Source organism: Folsomia candida, unplaced genomic scaffold (assembly GCF_002217175.1).
Source record: "Folsomia candida strain VU population unplaced genomic scaffold, ASM221717v1 Fcan01_Sc001, whole genome shotgun sequence".
NCBI classification, from domain to species: domain Eukaryota; kingdom Metazoa; phylum Arthropoda; class Collembola; order Entomobryomorpha; family Isotomidae; genus Folsomia; species Folsomia candida.
In genome coordinates this window covers 19,040,954-19,067,942 of record NW_019091193.1, presented here as the reverse complement: position 1 = coordinate 19,067,942, position 26,989 = coordinate 19,040,954, and the positions used below count along the sequence as shown (strand labels likewise).

The following is a 26,989-nucleotide window of genomic DNA, read 5'->3' as shown; positions in this document are numbered from 1 at the left end:
CTTGTGTACTAAACGAGGGAAAACTCTAATGCACACTGTAGTCGGTGGTGAAAGCACAATAAACCGACTTGTTCAATACTATCGAGTTGAAAAATAATAATTCTACTTTCTAGTTGATTCAATCGATAAAAATTTAGTGCTTACGTGTGTAACAGAACGCATCGATCCTCTCAAGTCGAATTATTCAGGCAAAGCTCTTGCTCCTGTTCTGGTACTTTCGCCATTAATTCTCACTTTATTAATTATGCTCATCTTTCTTTCTTCTTGTAAAAATAATACTGATAATCTAATTACAGCCTCTCAAATATCATACATTGTTCAAAATGCTAGATGATGATTTGGAAGAAGGGGAAATAAGTTCGGATGGAGACAAGGACGAGGTATTAAGAAGTTATTCACACACAACTGACCATATTAATAATAATATAATAAATTTTTATAAACGCTGGTTATTATCTGTAGCTGTCGGTTGATTATGAAGTGCTTCAACGACCTGTTAAGGGTGCGGAGTCAATACTAGGTACCCAAGTTGTTCATAATAAGTTGCCTGCTGGATCTTCACGGACCATGGGGATCGACCCCGTCTATCAAAGCGTTTCAAGGCCTATTCGGCCTGCACCAGTTCTTCAGAAACTTCCGGATGACGACGATGATGGACTGTATGACGACAAAAGCAGCTCCTCCTCCGAAGACAGCGATGATGAGTACGGACCTTCCGGAAGAAAATGTAGAAGAATGCCTATGCCTGTGGGTGGAGGGTCATCTTCTAGAATAATAACCGACCCTAATAATGTGGCGTCTTCTTCAGCTAATAGTTTACCGTTGTTGGCTGGGAATATTAGTTGTGACACACCAATGGATATCCCCAGCAGCAACGACGCCTTCAAAAATCATGCCGCAACATTTCAACAGAAACGCAAGCCAAACAATATCTGGTCCTCGGTGTTGCAAGAAGAAGAAGCCACCGGTAGGTTTTATTCAATGTATTTTAACACGAGCTTTCACAAAAAACAGAGATTAATGAATTAGATTTATTAGACATCTTGGGAAAGGTTAACGTGGAGGAGTATGATGACCAACATGTTCTTATTGATCGTGGACCGGAAACGTTTTCTGTCAAGTATAAAAATCGTCCCCCAGTTCGCCAAAGATCGGATAGTAGCAGTGTATCCAGTGGAGGTTTAACGGATGATGAATTGGAATACTTGCGAGGAACGTCGTTTAAGGAGCAAAAGGAATCTGTAGTAATGGATGAAGGGGTCGAAGATGATGGCGAAGGATTTGTCGAACAGTTTGGGCGCAGGCCGGTGAAACGGCGATATAATACCAAGGTTAACACTAATAATGCTATAATACCATCATTTTCTTTTTAAATTTTAACCACCTTTACTGTTAAATATTTTGTATAGCTTCGGCGTCAAAGGAAAAAGAGAAAGAACAAGTTGGTTAATAAAATGAAGAAAATGGGTCCTGCTGAACTGGGTTATTATATTGCTAAGAAATTAGATGAAGCGAAACATAATTTGATAAGTAAGATAAAAATTAATAATTGCAATGTCATGATTGTCGTTCATCATGCATCGTTGTATGTATTTATTTCAGTTAACTCGATTGAGCTAATTGGGAAGGAGGCAGTAATCGCTTTATTTCTTAAAACCACTAAGATAGAACGCCTTGGTGGTCTGATGGTTATGGTACGTATTATGGCAATACGTATATAAATTATTAGTAATTACTGTACAACAGTAATTTTAATTGATGGAACGATCCTTTCAGAATCAGCAACGAAGACGAACTGCCGGTGGAGTATTTTTTTACCTGCTTCGTGGTGATCCTAAATTTCCCAAAAAAATTGTTGATAAAATATTTGCTGTCGATGTACAAAACCAGCGAGTTGGTAAAAAACGGGCTCATAAAGAAAAACGCTTGAAGACAATGGAAAAGTTGGAAGAGAAGTTAGTTGAGGAGCATCAAAAATTAATAGAACAAGGTTTGTTGGTTGTCATTAAATCATACAAATTTTGCAATAAAAACTTACTATTCTTCAATAAGGTGTAAAAGAGTCAACCCACCAAAACCTAGTAGATGTCAACGAGTCCAGCCTATCGGAGGGTGAGGATGACGATGTGGATAGTGATGAATTTTTTGCTACAGATCAAGCACCAACATATCCTCCTTCTGCTGCTGATATGCGTAGCACCATTGGGTATGATGATCAAGATTGTCTTGACATTCATTGTGATTCATCTGATCTTATGTAGCTCGACAAGGGTCCCAATTTCTTGTAGTAATTTTTTATATTCATCAGTTTATCATATATGTATAAGGTGCATTCAAAATATCTTAACTGGGAATAAATTTCCATATATTTTGTAGAAAAATCAACTTTATTGCGGTTATAGTTCATTCAACAAAGGAATGTGTTAATACTAATTCATAAACTGCAATTCTGAATTGCATTGATAATAATCATATCGATATTTACTCTTTTGATTATGATTGACAACACAAAATTCCAACTAGACTGGAACAGACTTAAAGCATAAAGGTATAATTAATAAACTGAGAAATAATAATAAGTTAATACACAAATAATGCTGACTAAATTTTACGCCTCCAATAAATATGTTTGGTAACATCACAGAACAATAAGATCAGATCAAATGCTTTAAACAATATAAAAATACGAGGACCTGAGAATGGCATGGACGCCACACTGGCGGTTTTTGACTCGACTATATAATCCACTAAATAATAATAATACGAAAATAATTTCATTTAATTGAACTTGTCCCTACGTACATCATCATTAATCTCAAAATTAAAGCATTATAAACTCATGTGGGTAATGTTGGAGACGCTGGAAATCGTATTATTTTTATCATACAGTTAAATCTAATGTGAAAAATTGTTACGCTAATATGCATTTTATTCTAATTGGTCTTCCAAGTTGTACCCTCCCGCATACACATGTGCTTTTTGTATGTATGTTTAATATCCATATTAAAAAATAACAATATTCTAATGGATTGTTGTTTGTCTGACACAACACATACGTAAAATTAAATCACAAAAAGAGCATACTACAAGTGCACATACAAAAAAAGGTGCAATTGGACATCAAATCTATAAACTATAACAATGACTGGTTGGTACCATCTCTGGCAACTTAAATACAGATAGTATCTATCGGTAAGTGACCTAATATAAATGGGTAAAATAAGCACACGACATACAAGTGTGGGAATGATGGTGATCTGAAACTCTGGATCTATTAGTTTAGTGTGTTTTTTATAGTTAGTTAGATAGAAGAGAGTTGGATGGGATTTTTCACAGACTAAGGAGGTCAAGAAGGGGGAGGGTAGGTCCCACCACAAACACATATCACATCACAATCTAACGGACACAGAGGAATCAGGTTCTTGCTGCGGACTGACCATTGTGATTCTAGGGGTTTTGGCAAGTGGAGGGAGAACGGCCGTAGTGGCACCGAAAGACGTCACACTGGACACAAGGCTTGCAACAGTGGACCCAGCAGTGTGATTATTGTTACTCTTGGCCTTAAAATTGTCAAACAAGCAGAATTGTTCACATAAATCAATCACAACATTTCACATAGGTATACGTATATGGAAATCTATAAGGGATAGATAATAGCACAGGCAGAAATAGCAAGCCGGTTTGGAGAACAAACTTATGCAACAGGCTTAATATGCAGATAGCTGAATCTACTCATCGGGGTTGTGGAAAGAGATGGGACCTTGCGCATAATTTTCCCAGACGTAATGAGAGGACCAAATCCTTCCTGGTGCGCAAAAGCGTAACTAGAACGGAGGGAACGTCTGCTTCTTCGAGCTGATGGGGTTCGAAATGCTTTGTCCTGTGCCTGGCGTGTTCTACAATAACCAATACGATGATGTAGTATATGAATTTTATTTTTTGGAAATGTTAAAAATCTTACTTGGCAGAAGAAACTCGTTGTTTTAGTCGAACCCGGTCAGATAATGTGGGATGAACATCATGAAAGTAGAATCGCCAAGCAAGAACTGGGATTATGAGAATCATTACTGTGAGTACTAGGGTAAACCAGAAACTTGCTTCTTGGAGAGCCTAAAACAATAAGAAATCAACGCTATAGAGAAGTTAAATGAAAGTTATGCTTTAACACATTTAACGAGTCCAATCAATACCTTTGTTAACGATCCCAAATATCTTCCTCGGATTGCAAAGTTGTAAATATAATGCAGTATAAAATAGAAAAGTATAGTTCCCCAAATGGCAATATGATTGAACACCGTCCAATAAGCAGTGTCTAAAGCCACCTATGTTAGATAATAAAACAAATTAGCAGAAATTTTAGCTAAATAAAAAACAAATAAACAACGTAAAATTGAAGTCGTCTAAATTTTGAGGACGATACTAACTGACGATATCCATTTGTGCATTAGAAATAATTTAAAATCGAATATAGCGGATAACCCAATGCCACAGTGAATTTAAAATTGATTCGTCTTGCGATTGACTTCCTTTTAATTATCTTTGATAATTTCTACGTAAACATGTTAGTTTTTAGAACAAATTAACTGTATCGCTACAATTTTTTAAAACTTACTTGTACTGTAGTAATCACGACTAGAATTGTGGAGACCGCACTCCCGAAAAGCCTGAAACAAAACCATAAGCACAATGTAATAAGTCCAACCCCGATTTCACTCGCTCCCACATCTTCCAAACTCTACGTTTTCATGACCTCAGTAATTTTTTGTCATAAATAAAACATGGATCGGTATGTAATTAAACTGAACCCCATCCCTTCTTTTGTCATGGGAAACAGCATCACCTACACTCCTCTGCCCTCACCTGCTGAACCATCCTTGAAATAAATCAAAGACTGATAAGGGCATCAGTTGAGTCAGGATCTAAAGCTCACTTCATCTTAAAACAAACGACCATGGAAAGCATTGACGCAAGAGACAGACACATCGTTTCCAAGAATATTCCTCCAAATTCACAGCGGAATAATTTATGCAAAAAAACGCTGGAGTTCGAGACGTTAGACCACAAAGCGGTTTCAGTAGCTCAAATGGTTTTAAACATTATAGCCGTCAATGGACTTTATTCCATCTAAATAATCAGTCATCAATCTAAATAGCTGAGAAGTCTAGCTATCTTGATAATGGATGGGATAGCATCATTTTTAATGACTTGTTTATGATGAGGAGCAAAACTGTTTTCGATAAAAAAACAACGGAATCTATATCTGTTCCAACTGACTGAGGTGGAATATATGGTGTCGATATGTAAGACTGTGGGGGTTGGAGAGAAGGAGAGACTAGCTTTGGATATTTATAAAATGAAAAAATTGGGCTTTCAGAAACAGATTTACGATAAACCTGTTATCTCTTGGGTCTAAAAATTTTCATCATAAAGTGGGATCAGATTTTGGCATTGTTGTATTTCTTTTAAAACTTACATGTGATCAGAAAGTCCTTGCCCATCAGCAGAGATCGCATGATGATAAGTACCTATGAAAAAAACACAATTTATAAACGTCTTATCCTTTATGTATATATCATATATACAATACATTAATTTTGTATTATAAAACAACCTATTATACAAATAACTTACCATAAGGAACCAAGAAAATGACACACGATGTGACGAATCCATGTAATGCAGATTTGAAGAACTCTTTTTTGTTAAACAATAAATTCAAGTGCCCTGAGAAATAAATAATCATGAATAATCATAATTATAAATAATAATATTGTGTTTACTATTACCAGGAGTATACAATTTTGGATATCTGATACAATAATCGTCATTACTACAAGAAAAAACACAGATACCCGGATCATACATACATATGCATAAGCTTGAGTAAATACATGGCAGAATGATGGGATATGAAAATTGTTAGTTACATAAACACTAATAAATAATAAATTTCATATAATACTGTCTCTTACCAGTCTTGGTCGAAAATGCCAATAGACAGCACCGGTAAAGACGTGTAAAATAGATTATAAACTGCTATGAACATCGGATCAAAGACTGTCTGCAAACAGCAAATGGACGTTTTAATTATATATGTATCTGTTTTGAATATTGCGTATAACCATATTACTATTAAACATCCCTTACCTGGGCACTGAATCCACAGAAAAAAGCAAACCAAAAATGCGTCAAAGTGAAAGCAAAATTTTTGTAGAAAAAATATCGTAAAAATTTGGCCATTCTGTAGTACGACCTGCAAAAATGAATTTCGGTTAAAATCAGACCTCAAAGTAATAAAAGTACAACAATTATTCATAATTCAATTTAGTCAAATCTTAGTTAGAATAATAAGTAAAGGTAAAACAACGACTTGCCATCTTCCATGGACCAAAAGCAATCTTTCTAGGTACCGGAATTGGGCAATAGAATAATCTGAAAGACAAGTCTACATAAGCAACACACGCTAGGTCTAAAATATAAGGACTATTTATAATACGTAAAATAACTCACCTGATGCCAACACTGCTTGGAGGCCCTCTTGTCCACTTATTCTGAAATAAGTAAATGTACGTTGATAATTCGATTGCACGGCATTATAGGACATGTTTGCAATTTTAAAATTATTCACTCTTGACAAACTTTCAGCACATAACCTTCTTCAGGTCACAAAGTAGCATCAAATTGTACAAGATAAATATATTCCATTTTGGAAAATAATTCTTATAATCCCTGCCTCTTACGGTTCTCAAATTAATTAAATTTCAAAATTTCAAAGATGCCTCCCCAACGAAGAAGCAAAATACCAATTGTGGTTGTGAATAGAGTGCAAGGAAAATGGTACAGTCAAAGATTTGTGTCTCTCGAAAGTTTATGTAAAAAAATCAGTTGTCAAAACCAGACAAGCTGAGAAGAATATGACGACTGCTAATGCTCATCAGTTCTTGGTTTTCAAAAAAAGGTGTGAGTGGAGTTGGATCATCTCTTTACAATTGTTTTAATTTCCATTGTCAATTAGTCCCATTGGTTTTATATAAATATAAAATACTGATACAATATTAAACTCACCCAACTCCAATGTGTGCAGCTAAAAACAAATAAGATCTGCAGGTTACTATCTTTTTGAAAACACTATTATTTTCAAGAAATTCATATACTTTTAATCATTGAGACATCATTTGCCCCATCTCCTATTGCCAGTGTGACAGCCTTTTTATAATTTTTCACCAACTCTACAACCAAAGCTTTTTGCAAAGGAGTAACTCTGCAGCATATAACTGCCCGGCCTGTAAAAAAGGAAAAATGGAAATTTTCTATATTCAGAATTTTGTGACCAAATTTGTACAATGATTCCTTACATTGAGAGGCTAATTCAAGAAACAATTGCTCCAATTGAGGGTTAAGAGCACTGAAATAAACAGAGCATGTGAAATTATATGATATATTGAAAAAATCCCAATTGTAAACGTAAAATTATTGTAGACAAAATTAAAACTAAAATTTGAATACTTTACATATATTTATATCTTACTGAACTAATGAGTGTCCATTTATTACGACTGCATACCCCCCAGTATCTTGAGTTGGATCATCACCTGGATGTCCCATATCTGAAATATCGGTAAATAGTAACCCTTAATAAATGTGCTCCATGTTAAAAATCAAATTAATAAACTAACCTGAATCCCTGAATGTAACCATACTCACATCATTTGACTTTGTAACTGAATTGTCGAACATAGCACAGGAGCCTTTTTGAAGAGCATCGAGAAATTTGAGAAGCTGTCCTTTTACCTGAGTAGTATAGTCCAAGTAATAAGATAAAGCGAAAATACGAATAAAATAAAATTTCTTACATCATCGAATGAATACGCATCGACAATGAAGATGTCATTCATTTCATCCGTCAAAAGTTGACACGAGTAACCAATGTTTATTGCGGTTTCTAAAAATATCCACACAATAATCATAAGTAGTTACCAATGTATGAACAAGTAAAAATATTGGTGACTGGATTATACACAATTTATGTATGTGGTAGCTTTTTACCTTGCTTATCTCCAGTTAATACCCTGGAAAAGAAAGGAAAAGATTTAATAATGCATATCATTCTAATAATGAGCAAGTTTGGGAAATCTAAATTTGTTTCTTACCAAATCTTAATACCAGCTAAGGCTAAATTTGCAAAAAAACGTCAAATCGTAAAATCCATATGAATTAAGATAGTAAAATTAGTGTGATGTCAACACACGTGGATTTTTACCTAAATTTGCAATGGTTTGGGGTACACCATCTTGTAGTTTATCTTCAATTGCTGTGGCCCCGATTAAGTGCATTCCAGTCTCCATTTCTTCATATATTTCATCGAGTTTCTCATCACGGTTGGTGAGGGACATGGATGATTCATAATGTCTGGCTTTCCAATCTTCAAAATATGCTGGCGTCAACTCTTTTACAGCGAGAACTAAGACAACATTTGAATTATTCATTATCAGAAAAATGATAGCAAGATTACGCTTGATAAAAATCAACACAAAGACTCGTTTGAATGATATGTGTGAGTTGGCGTGGAAAAACTCCAAATGGGTCAAGCTATTAACCCACTTAAAAAAAAACTACATCCAGTTCTGTTGGATGGCATTTACGACTATGTCTTTAGAAAGATCCTGCGTCGACCTCATCATGTAATTCAAATCGATGTCACTGGAAGATCATAGTTTGATTTTTCCTCAGTTCAAACATACATTGATTCCAAAAATCCATAAGTTGGTTTTTTAATAAAGTATATATTGTTATTCGTTGTATCTTAAAATGTATATGAATGAACTTTATAAATAGTTTTCGTGTTAAATAAATAGATGCGTTTTATCCGATACATTATTCCCCTTTTAACTTCACTATAAATACAATCAGATAAATAGTAATTGAATTTTTGTACTTACCTAGTGTTCTAAGACCTTCTCCAGCAAATTTCTATACACAATAACAAACAAAAAATCATTCAAGTTGAGTCACTTAATTTCAATAGCGGACTGATTGTCCGTTTTGAGTTTTCTCACATTCAGATGTTCTTGGGTCTTTGCCCTCAAGTCTTCACTGGTTCTTCCCATCTCCAGTCTTTCAAAAATCACCTGCGAAAGAATAAAATCCAAGTGTAACGTGAAAGGTCAAGTTAATTTTTTATGAAACAACTCACCGAATCTGCCCCCTTGCATAGTAGCATGATTTTGCCTTCTCTTTGCACCACAACAGACATTCTTTTTCGCACATTGTTAAAATCGAGAATGCATAGCAAATCATAAACTTCCTCTTTGCCCATAACAGAAATTGTTATACTGCAAAAATGGAAACCATTGTGAAACTTTAAAGTATAATAGAAATAATAGAAAAATGAAGTTGGACGAACCTATCTGGACTTCGTTCTTTAAAAACAAACTCAAAATTTCTGGCTGCTGATACAAGTGCGTTTTCGTCCGGAGATTGAGCTTGGTACTCTAATACTCCTGCAACGTATTAAGCAATTCAAATGCAAAAACATTTGAGAGAAAATTAAGTGAACATAGAGCCAATGAGCAAATTAATACATATAAAACTGATGAGCTTTACCTGCTCTTTCGTCGGCCATAACCGTGTGACATAATGCCAAATGTCGGAAAAAGATAGATACATCCGGATTTCCTGCCAGTACAGCATCATAGAGAGATTGGTCATAAAAGCGAAACTTTTGCTCAAAATGAGGATTTCGCGAAAAATCTACTGGGGCCAAATTCTGCAATGTAAAAAATACAGGGGTACGATTATTATATAAATAATCAAAATAAATATAGACCGTGAAAGAGTTATTTGTTGTTTTTCTCAACACTACTAATGAATTCCATATAATTTCTTATTCAAAAATTTCCATACATGTTTAGTAACTTGTCGCAGAGCAATATCGGAGTGATTCAAGTGTTCTGATTCTGGGGTTGGAGTACCGACACGATCAGATCCACAAAACAAAGAAGATGGTTTAAATCGTGATGGCACATAGTCTTTGTATTTTACACCTGGTTCAGCCTCTTTGAAAATCTCTTCCGTCTTCGCAGGAATGGAAAAACCATGAAACGAAACAAAATGAACGAAATTCGTGCATATCATGCAATATTGTAAAAACAAAAATAGAGGAAACGGAATTAGTTCTAAAATTTGACAACCAGAATAATTACCCAATCAGACAAATTTAGAAGGTAGTTAAGTTGAGGCAAGAAATTATTACAACAATAGGATGAAGCACAGTAGACATGCAAACCTAATTAATAACTGGGGAAATACTTAATGAGACGAATGACGAAGGGAAGGGGAAATGATGTAGATATGATGCAGGATGGGCATCACTCGCAGAAGAGTTACAAAAAATACAACAAATATACTAATGGACAAGAATGCACCAGGATTATAATACAAGAGTTTGCCAATAAAGAATTACACCACCACTGATACTTTAACAGAAGAAAAATACAAGTGAAATCGATAAAGAGAAAGTAAGAAGATTATTATACCTCTCCATGCTCTATAACTTCACCGGTTCTCGGATCTATCACTTCCCCGTAAGACTTTCCTGCAAAGTATAAAGAAATTAGGACGTAGAAACGTTTGGAGAATGTGCAAAAATTGTTTGAGCATCATGATATGTGTAAAACCAATGACTTTACCTCCAATAGTACATTTATTGAACGTCATTATATTCTATGAAAAACAATGTAAACTAATTAGTCAAAATAAAATACAAATTATGTATAACAAATTGTTATACATGATCAACAATCAAATTCAAAACGAGTAAGAACAAACAAGAAGAATCACATCTTACTTGTGTCAGTGTTCCAGTTTTGTCTGTAAAAATATACTCAATCTGCCCAAGCTCTTCGTTTAGAGTAGTAGTTCTAGCTTTTGCTGAAATGAAATAGACAAGCTTCCTAAATACTGGCAATTTGAATTTCAATGGTGCGATTAAGGAATCAGCGTGGTTAATAATTTAGGAAGAGACAACGTACCTGGTGTACCGCTGGCCTCGTGATACATTTTCAAGTCCCAGTTAATTAACTAATAAACACACGAGTAAATAGTCATACATTGTATTGATTTTAAATATGTGTTGAAGTGAATGGCTTACCAAACTTTGCATTAAACGGATTACCTCAACACTAATAAAATTGTGAGACACAATTCGCAATTAAAAAAAACATAAGTGCATTCACACATTTTACGTTAAACATAGAAACTCACCTAACGTATAGTGATATTGGTACAACGGTATTTAGAATGATGGCGTATGAAAAGAACACCAAAAGTGAGATAATAATCGCACCTTCCACAGGCTGAAATGCGTAAGAATATAAAATGAGTACATACAAAATATAAATAATGCAAGACGGGACAACTTACCTCTTTCGGCACAAGTGAATCCCACGGAAGAAAGTTTATGAAGTATTGACCTAATCAAATTAAATACACCGAACTATCAATAGAGAGTACCTCACTACCTCAGTCAATCACCAGATATTACTCACCAATCATTGTTTCCCAAACGGCACATGCTGGGGTATTTAGGAATAATAAGGTTTGATTAAACTATTCGAATTTAAAGTGTATTATATGCATATTACCGATGGTACAGAACAGGCACATTGATAGGAGGAAAAACACGATCTGTAAATGAGATAAAAATAAAGAAAAATGTATGCATGTAATTTACATAAGAGGATCTAATTTCAAGTAATTTTCGATCACTAAATCTTCCATGATCCATAATATAACATTGCTTTAATAAAACTGAAAATATTATGCGATATGAAATTTATAAGATATTTTATTTTACAACTAAAGTATTTAAATTTTCAAGATATCAGTATTACATATCGTCGTCCTAATAATAAATCCGAAAAACTCTCCTGTTGGAGACATGCATCCTAATCCTAGCCAAGCATAAAATTTCCGGGAGTTGACAAGAGAGTTGTCCTGATTTATAATTAGGCCGACGATTTAGTTTAAAATAAGCACAAATTTTATCTCACCCCTAGAATTATAAAATTGAGCAAGCGATCAATACTAGTTCTCTTGAATTTCGATTTCCCACTATTTTGCATTAATTTTGTATCTCGTCCAGCAAATAATACAACACCATAGCCTGGAACAATAAGTCATGTAAAAACAGACAATGCATACAATTGCAGTGAAGTGCTTACACCATTGAGTGTTTCGAAGAATGCAACCACGAAGTAATACTTTATCGTTATCCAATGGGAATCTACAAAGAGAGAGAAAGTATGCGAGAGTTACATAACTATTGTGTGCATACATACATACTTATGTATACCCACCTCTTTCCTTTCCATTCTAACGCTCCTTCAAACTAGTCGAAACGATTAAAATACACAAGAAGAACAGTAGTTAGTTTTAGTAAAATTTCACGTATTTGACTTAATCAGACTGAATTTATTGTGATTTCACTATTATATTTCACTATGCTAAATGAGAATTTATACTTACCTTGTTCAAATGATTGTTTGGAGGCTCGCAAATAATTTCTCCGTTAAATGATCCTAGTTTTTCAGGTTCCTGCCCCATATCTGCAGTTTCGGTTAAACACTGTCTGCACTTGAGATTCGTTTCACTGTAACAGCATCATTCGAATATAAGATCATTTCCCTTTCTCCCCTCAATTGTCATAATCATCAAAGTCTCTGCTTCATTCATAAATTAGTTTAGATGTGCATGGATATGATCCTTGCACATACTTACATACCCGTCTAATTCTGCTGTTTCTATGTAACACAGTCCATTTGGCTCGGATGTGGAAAGTAAGAGCACGTCAGCGGCTATAAGTGCATGAATATAAAACAGATTAGAGAATTTGGCATTTAAATCAATGTCAGGAACAGAATGTAGATGCAGAAAGTCGTAATGACTGATGACTGTATAGCTGTCCTGAAAAAACTGTGCTAGTTAATGTGTGTAAGGAAATAATTCAATAGGAATTGCAGCTTTGAGTTAGTGCTATAGTGAAAAACGATTAATCCCATCTAATTTTTCAACATAAAGTATGCAGATTTTGAGGAAGAGGATTATATTTACATAGTGTGCATACAAATATTTATGTGATCACCCTCTGATTATTGTTTTCATCGATATCAATTCATTCGTTTTTTTACCCAGCAATAAGAGATTTCTGTGAATTTATACTTACCAACGAATTGGTCGTTCTCCATCCTAATAACGTCCCCAACGATTACCTAAAGTCATAAAGAAAAAAATGAGAGAAAGTAATAAACCATTGTACTCATTTTCTCGCTGACATTTGGGCTGAGAAATGTCAGGAATTCATTCACAATACAAAAGTAGATCACGCAGGCTGGCAGCATGGCTGACTATCCTAAGACATGTATAAGATTGGAGTACTAGCGATGCATTATGTGACGCACACGACATCAATGCTGGTGGCTTCAATTTCATCTCGAATGTAGTCTCTCTACTGTGACTCTCTGTTTTAGGTTTCATAGTTCAAACAAAACTCCCACCATTTCGTCGAAAAATGAGCGAGAGAGAAAGAGAGAGAGAGAGAGATAGAAAACATGAAAGTGAAAGCAGTAGCGTGCACAATATGTACAATGCGTATATAAATTGTTTTTCCTTACCTTGTGCCAACGCTCTTCTTTTAAAAGGCCTAAATAAAAGAAAACAGTTTGAGCAGATAACGAATAATAACTAAGTAGTTATCCTAAAACTCACACTTACCATTACGGAGAACAAGAGATTTTCTATTGTTAACTTGCGAATCATTTAAGTGTCGTTGCTAAAATGGAAAGAAATAATTAATTAATACTTAATATGCCAAGGTGGAATATAATGAATTTGGTGAAAGCACGTAATTTGTCCCATTTCATTCAACGATACATGGTTGGCTACATATGACTTGTCTACTAGATGCAATTACGCAGAGTAGTACATATCTAATGTAGTATCTATCCGTAATGTGCTTACTCAATATCGTCAACTATGAATTAGGACGAGAGACTATTCTAAATTTTTTGCTTACCCAATCATCATATGCATCTTTTGTAGCAGTTAAAGTTAAGACCAGGAGCAGTGGAAACACTGTTGTGTAAGGTGTAAGTGAAGATATCACAGGGATCATCTGCAAAATCCGGAAAATAGAGCACTCAAATCAATACACGATTACAACTAATGGTGGGTCAACACCAGCAAGAGATATTTACCTGAAGCACCAAGAGGCACAGGAAATAAAAGTTTGCTAGCCTTTGAAATTGCTAGGGAAGAAAAAACAATAAGGTTTTTATAAAATTTGGGTCCGTAATGGACATCGATTGAGGATGAGTCTTGTGTGGTTTGGTTGGTAAGGTTTGGGACGTTTCTGAGAGGTGAGTTTCGATTAGGAAGGACACGTTATTCCAAGTAAGTGGATTTCTTTATGGCTTTCCAAAATTTGCTGAACATGAGTTTCGAATAGGCACTTTTTGAGGGAATACTTTACTTTGGGAACAAAAGTATGGACGTTTCTGAAATGGTCGTTTAAGTTATGTGGGTCATGAAATCCTTTACCACATAAACGACAATTTACGCCTGTTGCCTTTTGTATTATTTTGTTGCTTAGATTTGTTGGTGCTGCAATAAGATGAAACATGATATTTTTATCATACACTTACCTCGAATAAGTTCAGGGGGAGGAACTGTAAAAATGAGGAGACATTCTCATTTCTATAAGAAACATTCATTTCGGAGCCATCGTACAGAACCCCAAAGCGGTTAATTACTTGCATTATTTTTAACTGATTACTTACCGTTATTACTGTATATTTGGTCGTTTTAATGTAGTTATTCTGTAGGACAAGAGATAGATTTCAGGTGACATTATATAATTGCTATGTTTGGGTACACTTACAGCATATGAAAATTTTGAGTTGAAGGCTGGGTCATTAGCTCGTATTCGTCGCTCTGTCTCTATGAAGAATTAAAAAAAGACAATGGTTGTGTATAAAGTGAAATTACGATTTGTGGTATTGTACCCTTTACTCTGACAAACTATAATTAACTGGCTGGATACATAGTTTCAGCTAATAATGAAGTATTTTCATATTGGAGTAGATTACAATTTAGGAACTCGCATAGATTGACTAAAGATATGTACAATAATGAGATGAGATGAGATAAGATATTAAATACCTTCACCACCACCGTGGCCTCTGTAAGGCGGCTCAAGGCCTAAGGCTCCGTCGATAATTCTCCAGTAAATTTTAGAAATAAATCCGAGGAGGCTAAGAATACGTGAAGGTAAATATGGGGTTAACCTCTCGCAGGGTCCCCTCCATCTTACAGACGCTCCAGAACTTAATGAAGTTTCCTGCCTATAACTCCTTCGGGGCTTATTATAAACCCTACAACATTTGTCAAAGGAGCACCACCGACAACAACCCGAACAAGTCCTCCCATCTAAATCAGAACCGTCCTCATCATCATGGTGTCCCGTTATTGGCGACTCATTGACATAATTAGCATGGTCCTCCTCATCCATCTCATCAATATCCGGCTCTCTAAGAATCACTCCTCTTGGGCGACTTTTGGCAAACTTTGTATCCTTTCGCTTATCTAATACAGCAACATGATCGGACCTTTCGTTGACATTGTCATGCAAACAGGATGCCACGTTAATGTTACTGCTTTCCAGATCGGTACCGTCAGTAGATTCCACTCGGTCCAGCTCTAGTAACTGCGTGGATGACTGAGATTTTATAATTTCTTCCATGGTGGTTACTTTCGTCGTGAGCTTTATGACGCTCTCAGTCTGAGTTGCAGGTGAATTTTGGCATGGGATGAAGGAAGAACAAGATGATGAAGATCCACTTGGACGAATGGGAGTTGACGAAGTGGTGGCCATTAAAAAGCTATCTGCTCCCCCAATATTTCCCCCACTACCAGATTCTTCTTCAAGAATGATGGCATTTCCATATTTTCTTCCTAGTTTGCTTCCCATAGGAGAGGAGCTGCTGCTGCTGAAGAAACCTTTTTCTTTTCCTGCTTTGCGGACTAATAATTTTGTCTTCACTCCTGGAATGGATGAGTCATTTGGGTGTGGATGGTGCGGTGGTACGTGACGAGTACCTTTCCCTGAGGAACCTTTTATTTGGAATACTTCAATCACATTTGATGTTTTGGGCATTCTGTTGTTACAAACCAACCTCCACAATTATTTTAATTGTGAGAATGGATGCAGTCAACAACCGGAGTGGATTTTTCTAATTATAATGTCGTCACAGAGTTACTTTAGTTTTTGTTTCCATTTTCCTCTTCTTTCACTTCCATCCATGAGTGCGTTTATGTACTCCATTTGGGCTTTGATCTACCTTTGACCACAGGTAAAATTTACCTTCATCAACTTTTCGAGTAATGAAATATTTCTAATATTCTATGAAACAACATTTTTCATACATGAAGTACGACACATCACCTAAATTGTCTGTGTATTTTAAAAACGATAAACGCAGACAAAATAAACAAGTAGGAAGACATATCAAGCTAAACATGTTGTAATATGGAAAAAAAGTCTTGAAATTAACCATCGCGTATGTAAGTAGAACGAAACGAATGTACAATTTATAGATTTCACGTCATATCGATCCGAAGAAAGTGATTCCAAGTAAGCACGTGTCCACAAACATGTCCTGCAATGTCTTGCAAGAGATTTCCTAGTGTCACTATAGGCAGTACAGTTGTACAGTGCTATGCGCGATTTCCTTAAAAAAGTTGAACGTACAGTATGTGTACACTGATTGCTACATTTTTAATGTTCACAATTATTTTCCCACAGTGTCATTATTTCGCACATTTGAATGCTCGAATCTTAATGCATGAAATGCTCGCCAGCACAGAACTCAATACTTGATACTCCACCGTTTCTGCCAGCTTTTGGCTTCCTTTTCTCATTAAATATGTATTCATTATTGCTCCAAGAGGACCACACTTTCACCAATCATGTTCCAACTGCTCCATATACGTAGCAACGTTCATCCTTTCTTCAAGCAGCCTGAGTTGTCAGCCAAGGAGTCATTATTAAACAAGATTAAATCCAATGACGGCAATTCCTGCAGTAGCACAACAAACCATTTTCGATGCGACTAACCTCTAGACATACATAAGTATGCGTAGAGTCAGTACATGTATATATGTATGTAGCAACAGAAAAGAGTCTTAATCCGTCTCAGTGAACAGACTTACAACACGACCAATTACGAAACAGTAACAGCATAAAGTGTAATACATTTGACTGACTGAAGTGTGACAAGGCAAGAAATGCATCCGGATAATGTGGAGAAAGCTCTGGTATTTTTATAGGTACAAAATTGATCGAAATGATTTGTTCCCGATTTTAATTTGATATTAAGTGAAAGGATTCAATATCAATATTGTATCACAGTGTAACTGTTGTGATAATCCATAGGTAGCCAAAGGACAGTCAGATTTTTTCCTCATAACTCTCTTGCTTTCACTTTTATAAAATAATTTGTACATTTTGCACTCCTGGATTTAACAGGCCCAGCCTGAGTAGTATATAACTAATAAATATCACTGCTATTTACTTTTATCAGGGTCACGTAATAGATCAAAATCCATAGTCACTTCGACAAAACACATAGCGAGATGCTTTCCCTCTCTCAAAACTACCCTCTTAAAAAATTTGTGAAGAAACCATGAAAATGTTCTTAATTGTTACGTGCACAAGACAATCGACCATGTGATTCCAGTCACACGTACAAGAAGACGTCTTTCTTCGTCCAAACTACTTTTTACAATGTCCATGTTTTGAGTAGAGAACCACTGAACGACTTGGATGACTTGACTGAAGTGCAAAACCCGGGTACATGCACCCAACGATGAGCTCACTCTGAGAAGCACAATTCTTGTCTTTCAACCGACTCTCTCCGAAACTTTGTAATTTTTAGGTTGTGGTTCTGCCCAGTGGTGTAAGTAACCCATATTGAATTCGTGCTGATGGTGTACAAATAGTGTTGATTTCTGCCATGCTACTGCATATTATGTCCTCCCTCATTCTTCGCCACACAAATATACTTTCTCTATTATAATAAACCCAATGTTAACATTAACCTACTCACTCAATCTCACCTCACCTCCCATCCAACGAGAATGGGCATTCTATACGTCCAGCTGAATCGATAACAGGGTTGCCAAAATAAAGCAAATCAAGGTAACGAGTTTCCAACATACAGCATCTAACAACAATCTTCTAGCCCACCCATTATAATAGTCCTAAAAGATGTAATGGATGTACAAATATAAGTTGAAAGCTGCCCTTTTACTCATTCGTTTTGTTGGATGGCAATCGGCAGTCTGAGGAAAACGAAAGTTTGCAAACTGCAACCAAACCACATCGTAATGCATTGATGAGGCATAATAAAGAATAAATCGGATCCGAATTGAAGCTAATACAAAACCAGCTAATTTAATCTTGATCTTTTTGAATATTCACAGTATGTTGTGAAATTATACGGTCATGTTCATCAATATCCAAGTAACAAACATAAAACGAACGTGTATTAATGCTAATGTGTACAACTGCTTACACAAATCCTAGCAATCGTTATAGCAAACTAACCAAAACCCTTAACGAACATGAAGTTACTGCATCAAACCCCCACATACACTTGTGTTAACAATTGGCATGAAATAATGCAAAGGACCTGCTGCTTCGAAAGTTGCTTGAGTTTTTTGTATACACATTTCTTTCTCATATGGCTGAAAAAACCTTCAAGGGCTGAACAGAAACCAGAGAAAATCATGATTCAAGAACTGATAAATATTACAAAAATGATAAAATCAAAAATGATAAAAAATGATAAATACACGCCTTCCGCTCGACGCTGTAATAATAACATACTCAAAAATAGGATGTTGAAAGTTTTAATTTTCCAGGTGAGGTGAATTTTGCAGATAAACCTTCTTAAGTCCAATTAACTTAATCTGGTTTGCTTCCTCGTATTGCTATAATTAGGTCCAGTTGTTTTTTGTCCAAGTGCTGAACTGAAACACTGTGTCTACTGTAAGTTGAGTTCAACACTTGGACAAGTTGTTTTTGCATAGTAGCGAATTAGAAAGTGAACACAAATTATATCCGCACATTTATAAATTCATGGAACAACTTTGTCATACTTTCCATATATTTAGAAAATGAATTGGATATGAACACGATGTGCCATATCCGAATTGCGGCCTTACAAATTATCAGTCGGTTGAATCTATTGGCACCAAAACTAGACTGCTAGAGTCCGAAATTTCTATGAGTGAAAGTTGTGTTTTCGTTCTGCCAGAGGTTCTCCGTGCACCATTCTCAAACTCGGGAACCTCGACTTTCTCCTTCAACCTTTTAGCTCCGTTTTTTCGTTCCACGAATATTACGAGAGTGAGACACACTGACGATGAGTGGATTTTACTTTTACTCGATGGGAGCTGAAACCTTTACTCCGTGTTCTCACTTGATACAAACTTACTTTCTTTGGGGTGAATTGATCTGATTTTTAGCAAATGCTCACTATTAGTCTCAGAATGGTTGTAATCAAACGTGTAGTCACTCAACCTCTAGTACAATCACTTGAAATTCTACTTAATGTCATTAAAATAAATTTCTATAATTGTGAATGACGAATTAACTATTTAATAGTGTATGATGTGACAGTGTATTGTTCGGGAGAAGGTTTTATACAACGACCATCATGTATCTAACTATGCACATATGTATTTGTGTTGTAAATGCATACGAGGCTAGTAACATATGAACCTCATTAAAGTTCGAAAACTTATTGCACACCGCAGCAAAAACGTGCGACATACATCGACCTAATAAAATCAATATCGTAAGTGGCTTTGTCTGAGTGTTTGATGGCGTCGATTGGATAAAATCGAACCAAGATTTGCAAAAAAAAGTTGGCAGCTGATACGCGTTATTTATGAACTGCCATTCTTGGGAAACGGTGGAATAATGAAAAGCCTATAGTATTATTATGTTATTGTTATTAGTATAGCTCCACAGTCGACAATTTAGCAATAACATTTAGCATTGAAAATTTGTATACATTAATACCAGCAAAGTTCACCATTTTAAGTTCTTACTAATCGTCAAAACACTTGCTCAAATTTAACAGTGTGAGCACACAAAAATGTAATTGGTGAATAGCTGGATGTATACAAACTGACAATCAATTGGATCCAATTAAAAATTAAAGATATCATTACGTTAATGCTTTGTGACATGCAATATCATCGATATCAAGGGGAGCAGTTCTCCCCTTTTACCTCACCTCGTATTCTCAACACGACAGAAGTGTTATCGAACATCAGCTTGAAATGTGAAAGTACTTTATGCGAAGTCGGATGAAGAAATAAATGAAATAAAGTTCGATAGAACTCACCTTACCACACGTCAAATTCAATAGTTACAATTATACTGCAAAAGTACAATTTATATGTATATGTATGTACATCTGTAGTTATCGGCATTGCTTAACTATATCCAGCCCAGTTAATAATTTTGCAGAAAAAGTAAAGACTTAAAAAAAGTATGTTAAAAGTACTTACCCCGTGATGGGGTCTGATCCACCACGGAATTGGAGTTGTTGAGTTTGGCCATAGTGTTATTGGTTCAAAACTATAGCTGGTCACTCCTGGGAATTTGTTGTAGAACCGTTGCCTTAAAAATGAACTTTCACCCACAACACAATTACATTTGAACGAAATATGGGCACATTTTACGACGGGTTCATTTGAATACTTGTTAAATGCCATTAGATTTCTCAAAAATATTTTGTTGCTGGTGTATATTCGGTTTACAAAGATTGTATTTTCTTCATTATCCTTGTCTGAACTAGCAGCTCATTTGGAAATTGTACATTAGGCGTCATCCTTCCGGGGTGACTCATTATTCCTGTATCTTATCCTTAGTGAAATCTCAGGAAATGTAGTAATCAGATAATTGTTTGCATATTTCACAATTGATTTGTGCTTATTTGGATGGACATCAAGTGAGTCACAGACAGAAGGCGTGAAAGACGGGAGACTCTATCCATAGGCAATCTTTGTATTCTGCAAATGAAAAACAAATGTCGTTACTTATTGTATTATATCGGAATATCTATAAGAATATGGACTGGTTTATTTTATTCACAGGACAATATTGAAATTTTGGTAATGCAGAATGTACATTATTGGCTCCTCAGATTAATTATGTAGGTCTGCAAGGTTATCTATGCACATATTTGGGATATACTTTACCACCTACTACATAAGTATGTAGTATATATGTACATGGTCAATGAAAAAAAAAGAAAAAAGAGTTACAAGAATTATCTAACAATATTCCCAAACCATAATTACATAAAAATAACAATGAATTATATATAGCAATTTGTAAATGTGTTTAGTAATTAAATAATCATATATACATAATGCAGAATGCTGGCAAACAAACAAATGATTAAACAATGTTTTTGCTATTTTTATGATCAGCGCAAGAAAGTAGAAATAACTTGTACTAGTTTAGTTGAGAATTGCGAGCATTGAACAACAGACAACAGACGGAGAACAAAACTAAAACCACAAGAATTATGGCCGATACCACAGGCACATATGATATGACACCTCCATTAAATAAAAACATATTCAAGAGAATACTTTACAAGTTTCCTTCCTGTGAAACATCCAGGAATGAGAATAGATGTATGTATGAATTTTATGGAGTCTCTATGTTTTATACAAAGTGGGGTTTTTGTATTTTTCTTACAAAAACATTGAAGACATGCATTTCTACGGATAATTACACGTAGATTCCAATAAAAAATATACCAAGTTCATAAAAAATTGCGATAACCTCTTTTTAAGCGTGAAATGTTGTAACCACAATTACTGGACCACTACGTATACCTCAGGCCTATGTACAAATTCCCTCACACTTCCTTCCTTTAGCATATAATCAGGGGATTTGATATATTCTCATCTCACTAAAACAAACTTAACGACAGGATCAAGTCGCCGTCATCATAACTCTGCCATCATATCGAAGTTTCTTGTCTTATTATTCTTATCCTCATTATTGTTCAACACGAACATCAGTTCCGAGAATATTTACGTCATCAACTCAGCACTCATGCTCCTTGCGTTTTGCGGACAATGCCAACTTTGAACTTACACATGAATGGTACCAATTTCATTATTATTCCAGATACCATAATCAGGTTTATACATACGTACATTCGCACAAAATAGAGAAATGTAAGGTAAGGGTAGCAAAAATTAGGCTATCAGCATTTATCATTATTGAGATTGAGATTGAGCGTAGTGAAGTGAACCAAGAAAAATGACTGAGCAACATAAAAAATTGTACGCAGAATAGTAGTAATAATTCTTTCTAAAAATGTAAAGCTTTCTAATTCTTTGCCCTTTTATAATTGTACGAAAGTTACAATGGCACTACAGCTATTTTATCGAATTCAACGTCATTCTGACGCCCTAAAATAATTTCCATCACCTTTCTCAAAACTACCAATGCCAGGGCGATGCTTGATAAAAAAACATGCATGGTTAAAAAGAGGGCCAAGAGCTTTCCAACACGACGAAGGTTGGGGTGAAAATTCTCTGACTGCCACATTTATTGGAATATGTACAAACATGCACACATGCGTTGAATGTGTCATTCCATGTTCTTTATATAATATGCTCGTATACCATACAATAGTTAAGTATAGTGTTGCTGGAGGAAAGCGCAAATTGTGTGGGCAGGCTAATCGATTACTGTTCTCATGATTACTTCAAGAATGCATCAGATTGGAGCTAAATATGCAAGCTACTATCAATGCAATAAATCAGGATCATCCAAAATTAATTGGTAATAAGTGGAACGTATGTATTCATTAGATTGAATATCGGAAGGCTTTACATAAGATAAGTCAAAAACAAAAAAGGTTATAACAATACGTAACTTCATCATCTTAAATTCAAAGTTTCATAACAGTCGAAAGTAAGAAGTCTTGCCGCATATAAATTACTAGTACAATTTTGGTTGCCTTATGGAAAGTGGAATCAGAAAAATGACTTACATAAAGACAACTTGCTACTTTTACAAGCAATGAACTGGTTTTCTGATTTCTTGACTTAAATTTTTAAAAAAAGTTCTTTTAACACACTGTTCTGTGTGTAATAAAACGAAGAAAGTTTTTCTCAATCCTTCGCATCCTGAGTAAGTAGGTGAGCAGCACTATTAGTATTAATAATACTAGTAGTTGTACATATGTAAGTGGCAGTGGTGGTAGAGAAGGGTGGAGAAAATTGGGCTGAGAAAGGAAACGGTGGTACAAACAATGGTGAGAAGTACAAAGTGAAAGGAGATCAATAAATCTAATAATGTATGTGCGATATATGTGAAAGAAAATGAGCAGATAGCGATGAACAGGTTGCTTTCCCTCGCGTTGAAGGATCTGGCTGGATAGTTTACGTATAACATATAGCATCGTCTAGTGGAAGTAGGTTGAGAGAGTGGACGAAGTGTGTGTTACAATATTTTCTAGAATGTGTGTCAAATGTAGCTCACCAATTTCTCACACGCATTCCGTATTCAACACATTAGACACAGAGCTAGAATAATTCGATAATTCGATTGTTCAGAGAATGTTACTTGGAAATGTTCATTTGTTATCCATGCAAATCGAATTCTTAAATGCATTTAAATCATTAAAGTTTTAATTCTTTATAAAAATTCAAGTCCATAAATTCCAGGTCTACTCCTAATAAATGATAATGCGAATTTAAAACAGCTAAACTATAATGAAGAAGAGAAAAATGTGTACATTTGAATGCTAGTAAATATTTCAGATGGAACTCGGACAATTTGTAGTTTGCATGAATATATAGGTACATATATGTACAAACATACGTGCATACTACATTAATAACATCGTCTTCCCTTTCAAGAGTGACACCTTCTCTAAATAATAAATGGTTGGTTATCACAAACACCTCAGAGCTCTGCGCAATTGCGTGGTCACGGTCAAATGTATTAACGAATAGTGTCAGGTCAGTCAACTAATATGAATCTAAAATATGTGATTGTACGTCCACATAAATTATCAATAGGACTTTCTGTGGGTGTGATTCGTGGTGTAAACGTTGAAACGGGTTTTCCGGGAAAGCGGGAGGCGAGACCCTTCTTTGGGGTCCGGTTTGTACGGGCCGTGGGAATTTTTTTCGACATTTCTTCCCCTGTTTTCCGAAAAAAGCATAGAACTCACGCTTTTCAGTTATTTGGTTAATTGTTAATACAATTACCAGGTAGCCTTTTTGATTCATTGATTATGATGCCATTCTTTCCTTAGATAGTCGATAAATTAGGAACGTTTGGGGAGGGATGGAAATCCTTGGTGGACTCACGTCATTTGCACCTTCCCTTCAATCCACTTGTTACAATGTGAACAAATACATACAGACAACTTATTTTGCAAAGCCCGTCGGAATAAACAAAAGGCATCCTTTTAGTGGAATACCAAACACGCAAACATTCATAAATTATTGTTTCTCCTCTTGCATTTCAAGTGAATGTTTCTAGCACGAATTTGTACCTATAATATTGTCAATTTGTTCGATAGGGCTCAACCAAAATTCTGACCAAATTAAGTGACAATAAGTATGCTAAGCTTGTTAATCCAATGATTCGAATGGATAGCTACATCCAACCGATCCACCTACAATGAACAAGAAAGGACCATGATTGCACAGATTATCAACTCCTTTGATCCTAAAATATCTATCTAAAATATGCCATTGATTTGATGTTGATTTTGTAAGGATGACATAAGTTATTTTAATTCAATGCCAATTTATATAATAATATTTCAGATTAGTTTTTAAAGTTGCATTTGCTTATAAAAAGTGTGCATGCATACAAATGCATAATAAATTCCTGTTAGACAGTATGTAATAACAAGCAGTAGCTAATTTAGCTATAAACTGTAGAATATACTGTATAAAATACCTTAAATTCTATTAGATTCAGAAAACCAAAGTAAAAACATTTTCCTTCTATTCTACAACAAAAGAGTGCCACTGTGCAAGAGAAAAAGACAAACAAGAGAAAATAAATCGAGTTGTTGCATGTGAAATACCAGTCCAGTCTCTCGTTCCAAAAAAAAGTTGTATTCTCGCGACACAACGAAATCCAATCCCTCCTATTACATATTGAACTCGACCAAATGATTATTGCTCATTCATCATGCAAAGGTATATAATCTCCGCAATTCGGAAATTCCATTCAGACGAGTGGCAATTACAGATTTGAAGTCGTGTTCCATGAAGTGTATATACAGATCTGTGCCTAATACTAAGGTCATTCAGTAAAAATGGTTCCGTTGACCTTAGTCATTTGTTGCATGGACGTCATGTACTAAGAAAAAACTAAACCAGTAAACGTTTGGATATAAAATCCGATATTTCAAGCGAGGAACGACCATTCGAAAAATTAGTAACTAGCATATTTCTACAACATCTCCAAAATCCATGGAATTGACATTTCAAAATGTAGATACTACTCATACATAACATTTACGAGCAGTCATTGATGACCTCGAGGTCAGTACCATGCAATTAATCTGTGTCAATAACTCATAATGAGTTACTCATTCCATTCATTCCTTCGTTCATTCACAAAAACAAAAATTCTTAATAACTAAAAGTAAACATTGATCATCACAAAGAACGCTGAGTACATAGCTGGTTATATTCTCACCTGTAAACCCCCTCTTTAAATTGTGACCAATTATATAGACCAAGATAATAAATAATCATATTCAGACATGAAAAAAGAGAAACTTTTCCCGTAATAAATTCAGGACACTTACAAGATAGGAGGATACACCCGATAACCCACTTGTTGAGAGAACAATGACAATATAATGACAAGGATAAAATGTATATAATTATTACATCTATTACATACTCTACCTACATATGTAGCAAAGTCCCCTCACTCATCCTCAGTCATGGATGAACTGAAGGTTTTTCAGAAATATGCTCGTTTCATGTTTCAGGCACACGATTAAAGCATGCAAATTTTGTCCTCAGCTTTTTGGTGTGTTCCACTTCAAAATTTGTGTAATTTTTATCTCTTAATAACCTATATCATGCTTCAAACCATTAATTTGAAGAAATTTATTTCGAATTGTATAGTATTCAATAAGTATGTTTATCCAAAATCAGAATTAAACCTTATGATTCTGTTGATACCAAACTTAATCAATAAATAAGTATTATCAAGCAACTTACCTTTGAAACAGATTTTGAAACAGCTGACGTTCACGATATGCGATAGCGACATTAACTTTTCAAATACCCTCTCTGCTGTTGGTGTCCATAAATTTACGAGAGAAAAATACACCCATCACTCATAGGACCACTTTATGTTAAATTCCGGACTAGGGTTTGAGAGCCTTATTAATTAACACCACAAAAAATGTAACAACTAACTGTGTACGATTAATATAGTAAACGACTCGACAAGAAGGTGACTAACTCGGTTATAATCTTGATGAAGTCATTTCCAAGCATTTCGAAGCAAACAAGAAAAACCCGAGTCGAATTATTGTTGAAGTGGGCAAACTTTTGCCACGAATGAGAACTGAGAAAAAGTAAGTCGGCAAGCGAAAACGGGTGAATATGCGAAAAATAATACACAGGTCGCAAACACCAGAAAACACGACTACATGCATCGCATCGCATCGACCGACCGACAACCAATTGATACGACGAGTACACAACAGTGTGTACATACACAATGGGGATTTGTTCGTTCAATATAATAATAATATGTATAGTCAGGTTCGTTTAGCTAGCTTCTCCTCGAGTGATAATATGTTTATGCACGCACACCGACCGAGCAATAAAGTGAGAA

General features: G+C 35.2%; 2 protein-coding genes across 5 annotated transcripts; one reads left to right on the top strand and one right to left on the bottom strand.

Moving 5' to 3' along the window:
• Positions 1-21: 21 nt before the first annotated feature.
• On the top strand, positions 22-2,385 carry LOC110841585 (phosphorylated adapter RNA export protein). The gene is made up of 8 exons (XM_022091052.2): positions 22-211; positions 297-380; positions 463-967; positions 1,039-1,331; positions 1,410-1,530; positions 1,603-1,694; positions 1,777-1,990; positions 2,053-2,385. The coding sequence occupies exons 2-8, from the start codon at positions 324-326 to the stop codon at positions 2,259-2,261; spliced, it is 1,491 nt and encodes a 496-aa protein (XP_021946744.1). The 5' UTR covers positions 22-211; positions 297-323; the 3' UTR covers positions 2,262-2,385.
• On the bottom strand, positions 2,363-26,841 carry LOC110850961 (phospholipid-transporting ATPase ID). Of its 4 annotated transcripts, XM_035851747.1 has the most exons (51): positions 26,365-26,841; positions 20,638-21,141; positions 14,936-14,994; positions 14,835-14,873; positions 14,700-14,723; positions 14,253-14,303; positions 14,072-14,170; positions 13,771-13,828; positions 13,671-13,699; positions 13,223-13,268; positions 12,782-12,854; positions 12,526-12,649; positions 12,357-12,388; positions 12,222-12,283; positions 12,051-12,163; positions 11,643-11,685; positions 11,547-11,573; positions 11,422-11,471; positions 11,263-11,354; positions 11,150-11,180; positions 11,031-11,079; positions 10,847-10,929; positions 10,689-10,722; positions 10,536-10,594; positions 9,904-10,074; positions 9,604-9,766; positions 9,404-9,500; positions 9,194-9,332; positions 9,057-9,128; positions 8,940-8,970; positions 8,261-8,461; positions 8,151-8,172; positions 8,047-8,069; positions 7,854-7,942; positions 7,677-7,791; positions 7,529-7,607; positions 7,356-7,405; positions 7,155-7,283; positions 7,066-7,084; positions 6,511-6,551; positions 6,375-6,432; positions 6,148-6,253; positions 5,973-6,061; positions 5,787-5,830; positions 5,632-5,724; positions 5,474-5,525; positions 4,613-4,664; positions 4,191-4,322; positions 3,962-4,110; positions 3,761-3,896; positions 2,363-3,560 (listed from the first exon to the last, which is right to left on the bottom strand). In XM_035851747.1, exons 2-51 carry the CDS (start codon positions 20,687-20,689, stop codon positions 3,390-3,392), a joined length of 3,852 nt encoding a protein of 1,283 aa, XP_035707640.1. In that variant the 5' UTR covers positions 20,690-21,141; positions 26,365-26,841; the 3' UTR covers positions 2,363-3,389. The 4 variants fall into 4 exon arrangements, with proteins under 4 accessions (XP_035707640.1, XP_035707626.1, XP_035707630.1 ...); XM_035851733.1 differs by lacking the exons at positions 20,638-21,141; positions 26,365-26,841 and adding an exon at positions 15,217-17,864; XM_035851737.1 differs by lacking the exons at positions 9,904-10,074; positions 20,638-21,141; positions 26,365-26,841 and adding an exon at positions 15,217-17,862.
• Positions 26,842-26,989: the final 148 nt, after the last annotated feature.

Bases quoted from the DNA above. Each gene is read 5' to 3' on its own strand.
- LOC110841585 (XM_022091052.2), top strand. From the start codon at position 324: ATGCTAGATGATGATTTGGAAGAAGGGGAAATAAGTTCGGATGGAGAC. The intron at 381-462 runs GTATTAAGAAGT...TATTATCTGTAG, and splicing joins CGGATGGAGACAAGGACGAG to CTGTCGGTTGATTATGAAGT. The intron at 1,531-1,602 runs GTAAGATAAAAA...TATTTATTTCAG, and splicing joins AGCGAAACATAATTTGATAA to TTAACTCGATTGAGCTAATT.
- LOC110850961 (XM_035851733.1), bottom strand. From the start codon at position 16,210: ATGCCCAAAACATCAAATGTGATTGAAGTATTCCAAATAAAAGGTTCC. The intron at 8,173-8,260 runs GTAAAAATCCAC...TTGCAAATTTAG, and splicing joins CCAAACCATTGCAAATTTAG to CCTTAGCTGGTATTAAGATT. The intron at 6,433-6,510 runs GTGAGTTATTTT...CTTGTCTTTCAG, and splicing joins CCAAGCAGTGTTGGCATCAG to ATTATTCTATTGCCCAATTC.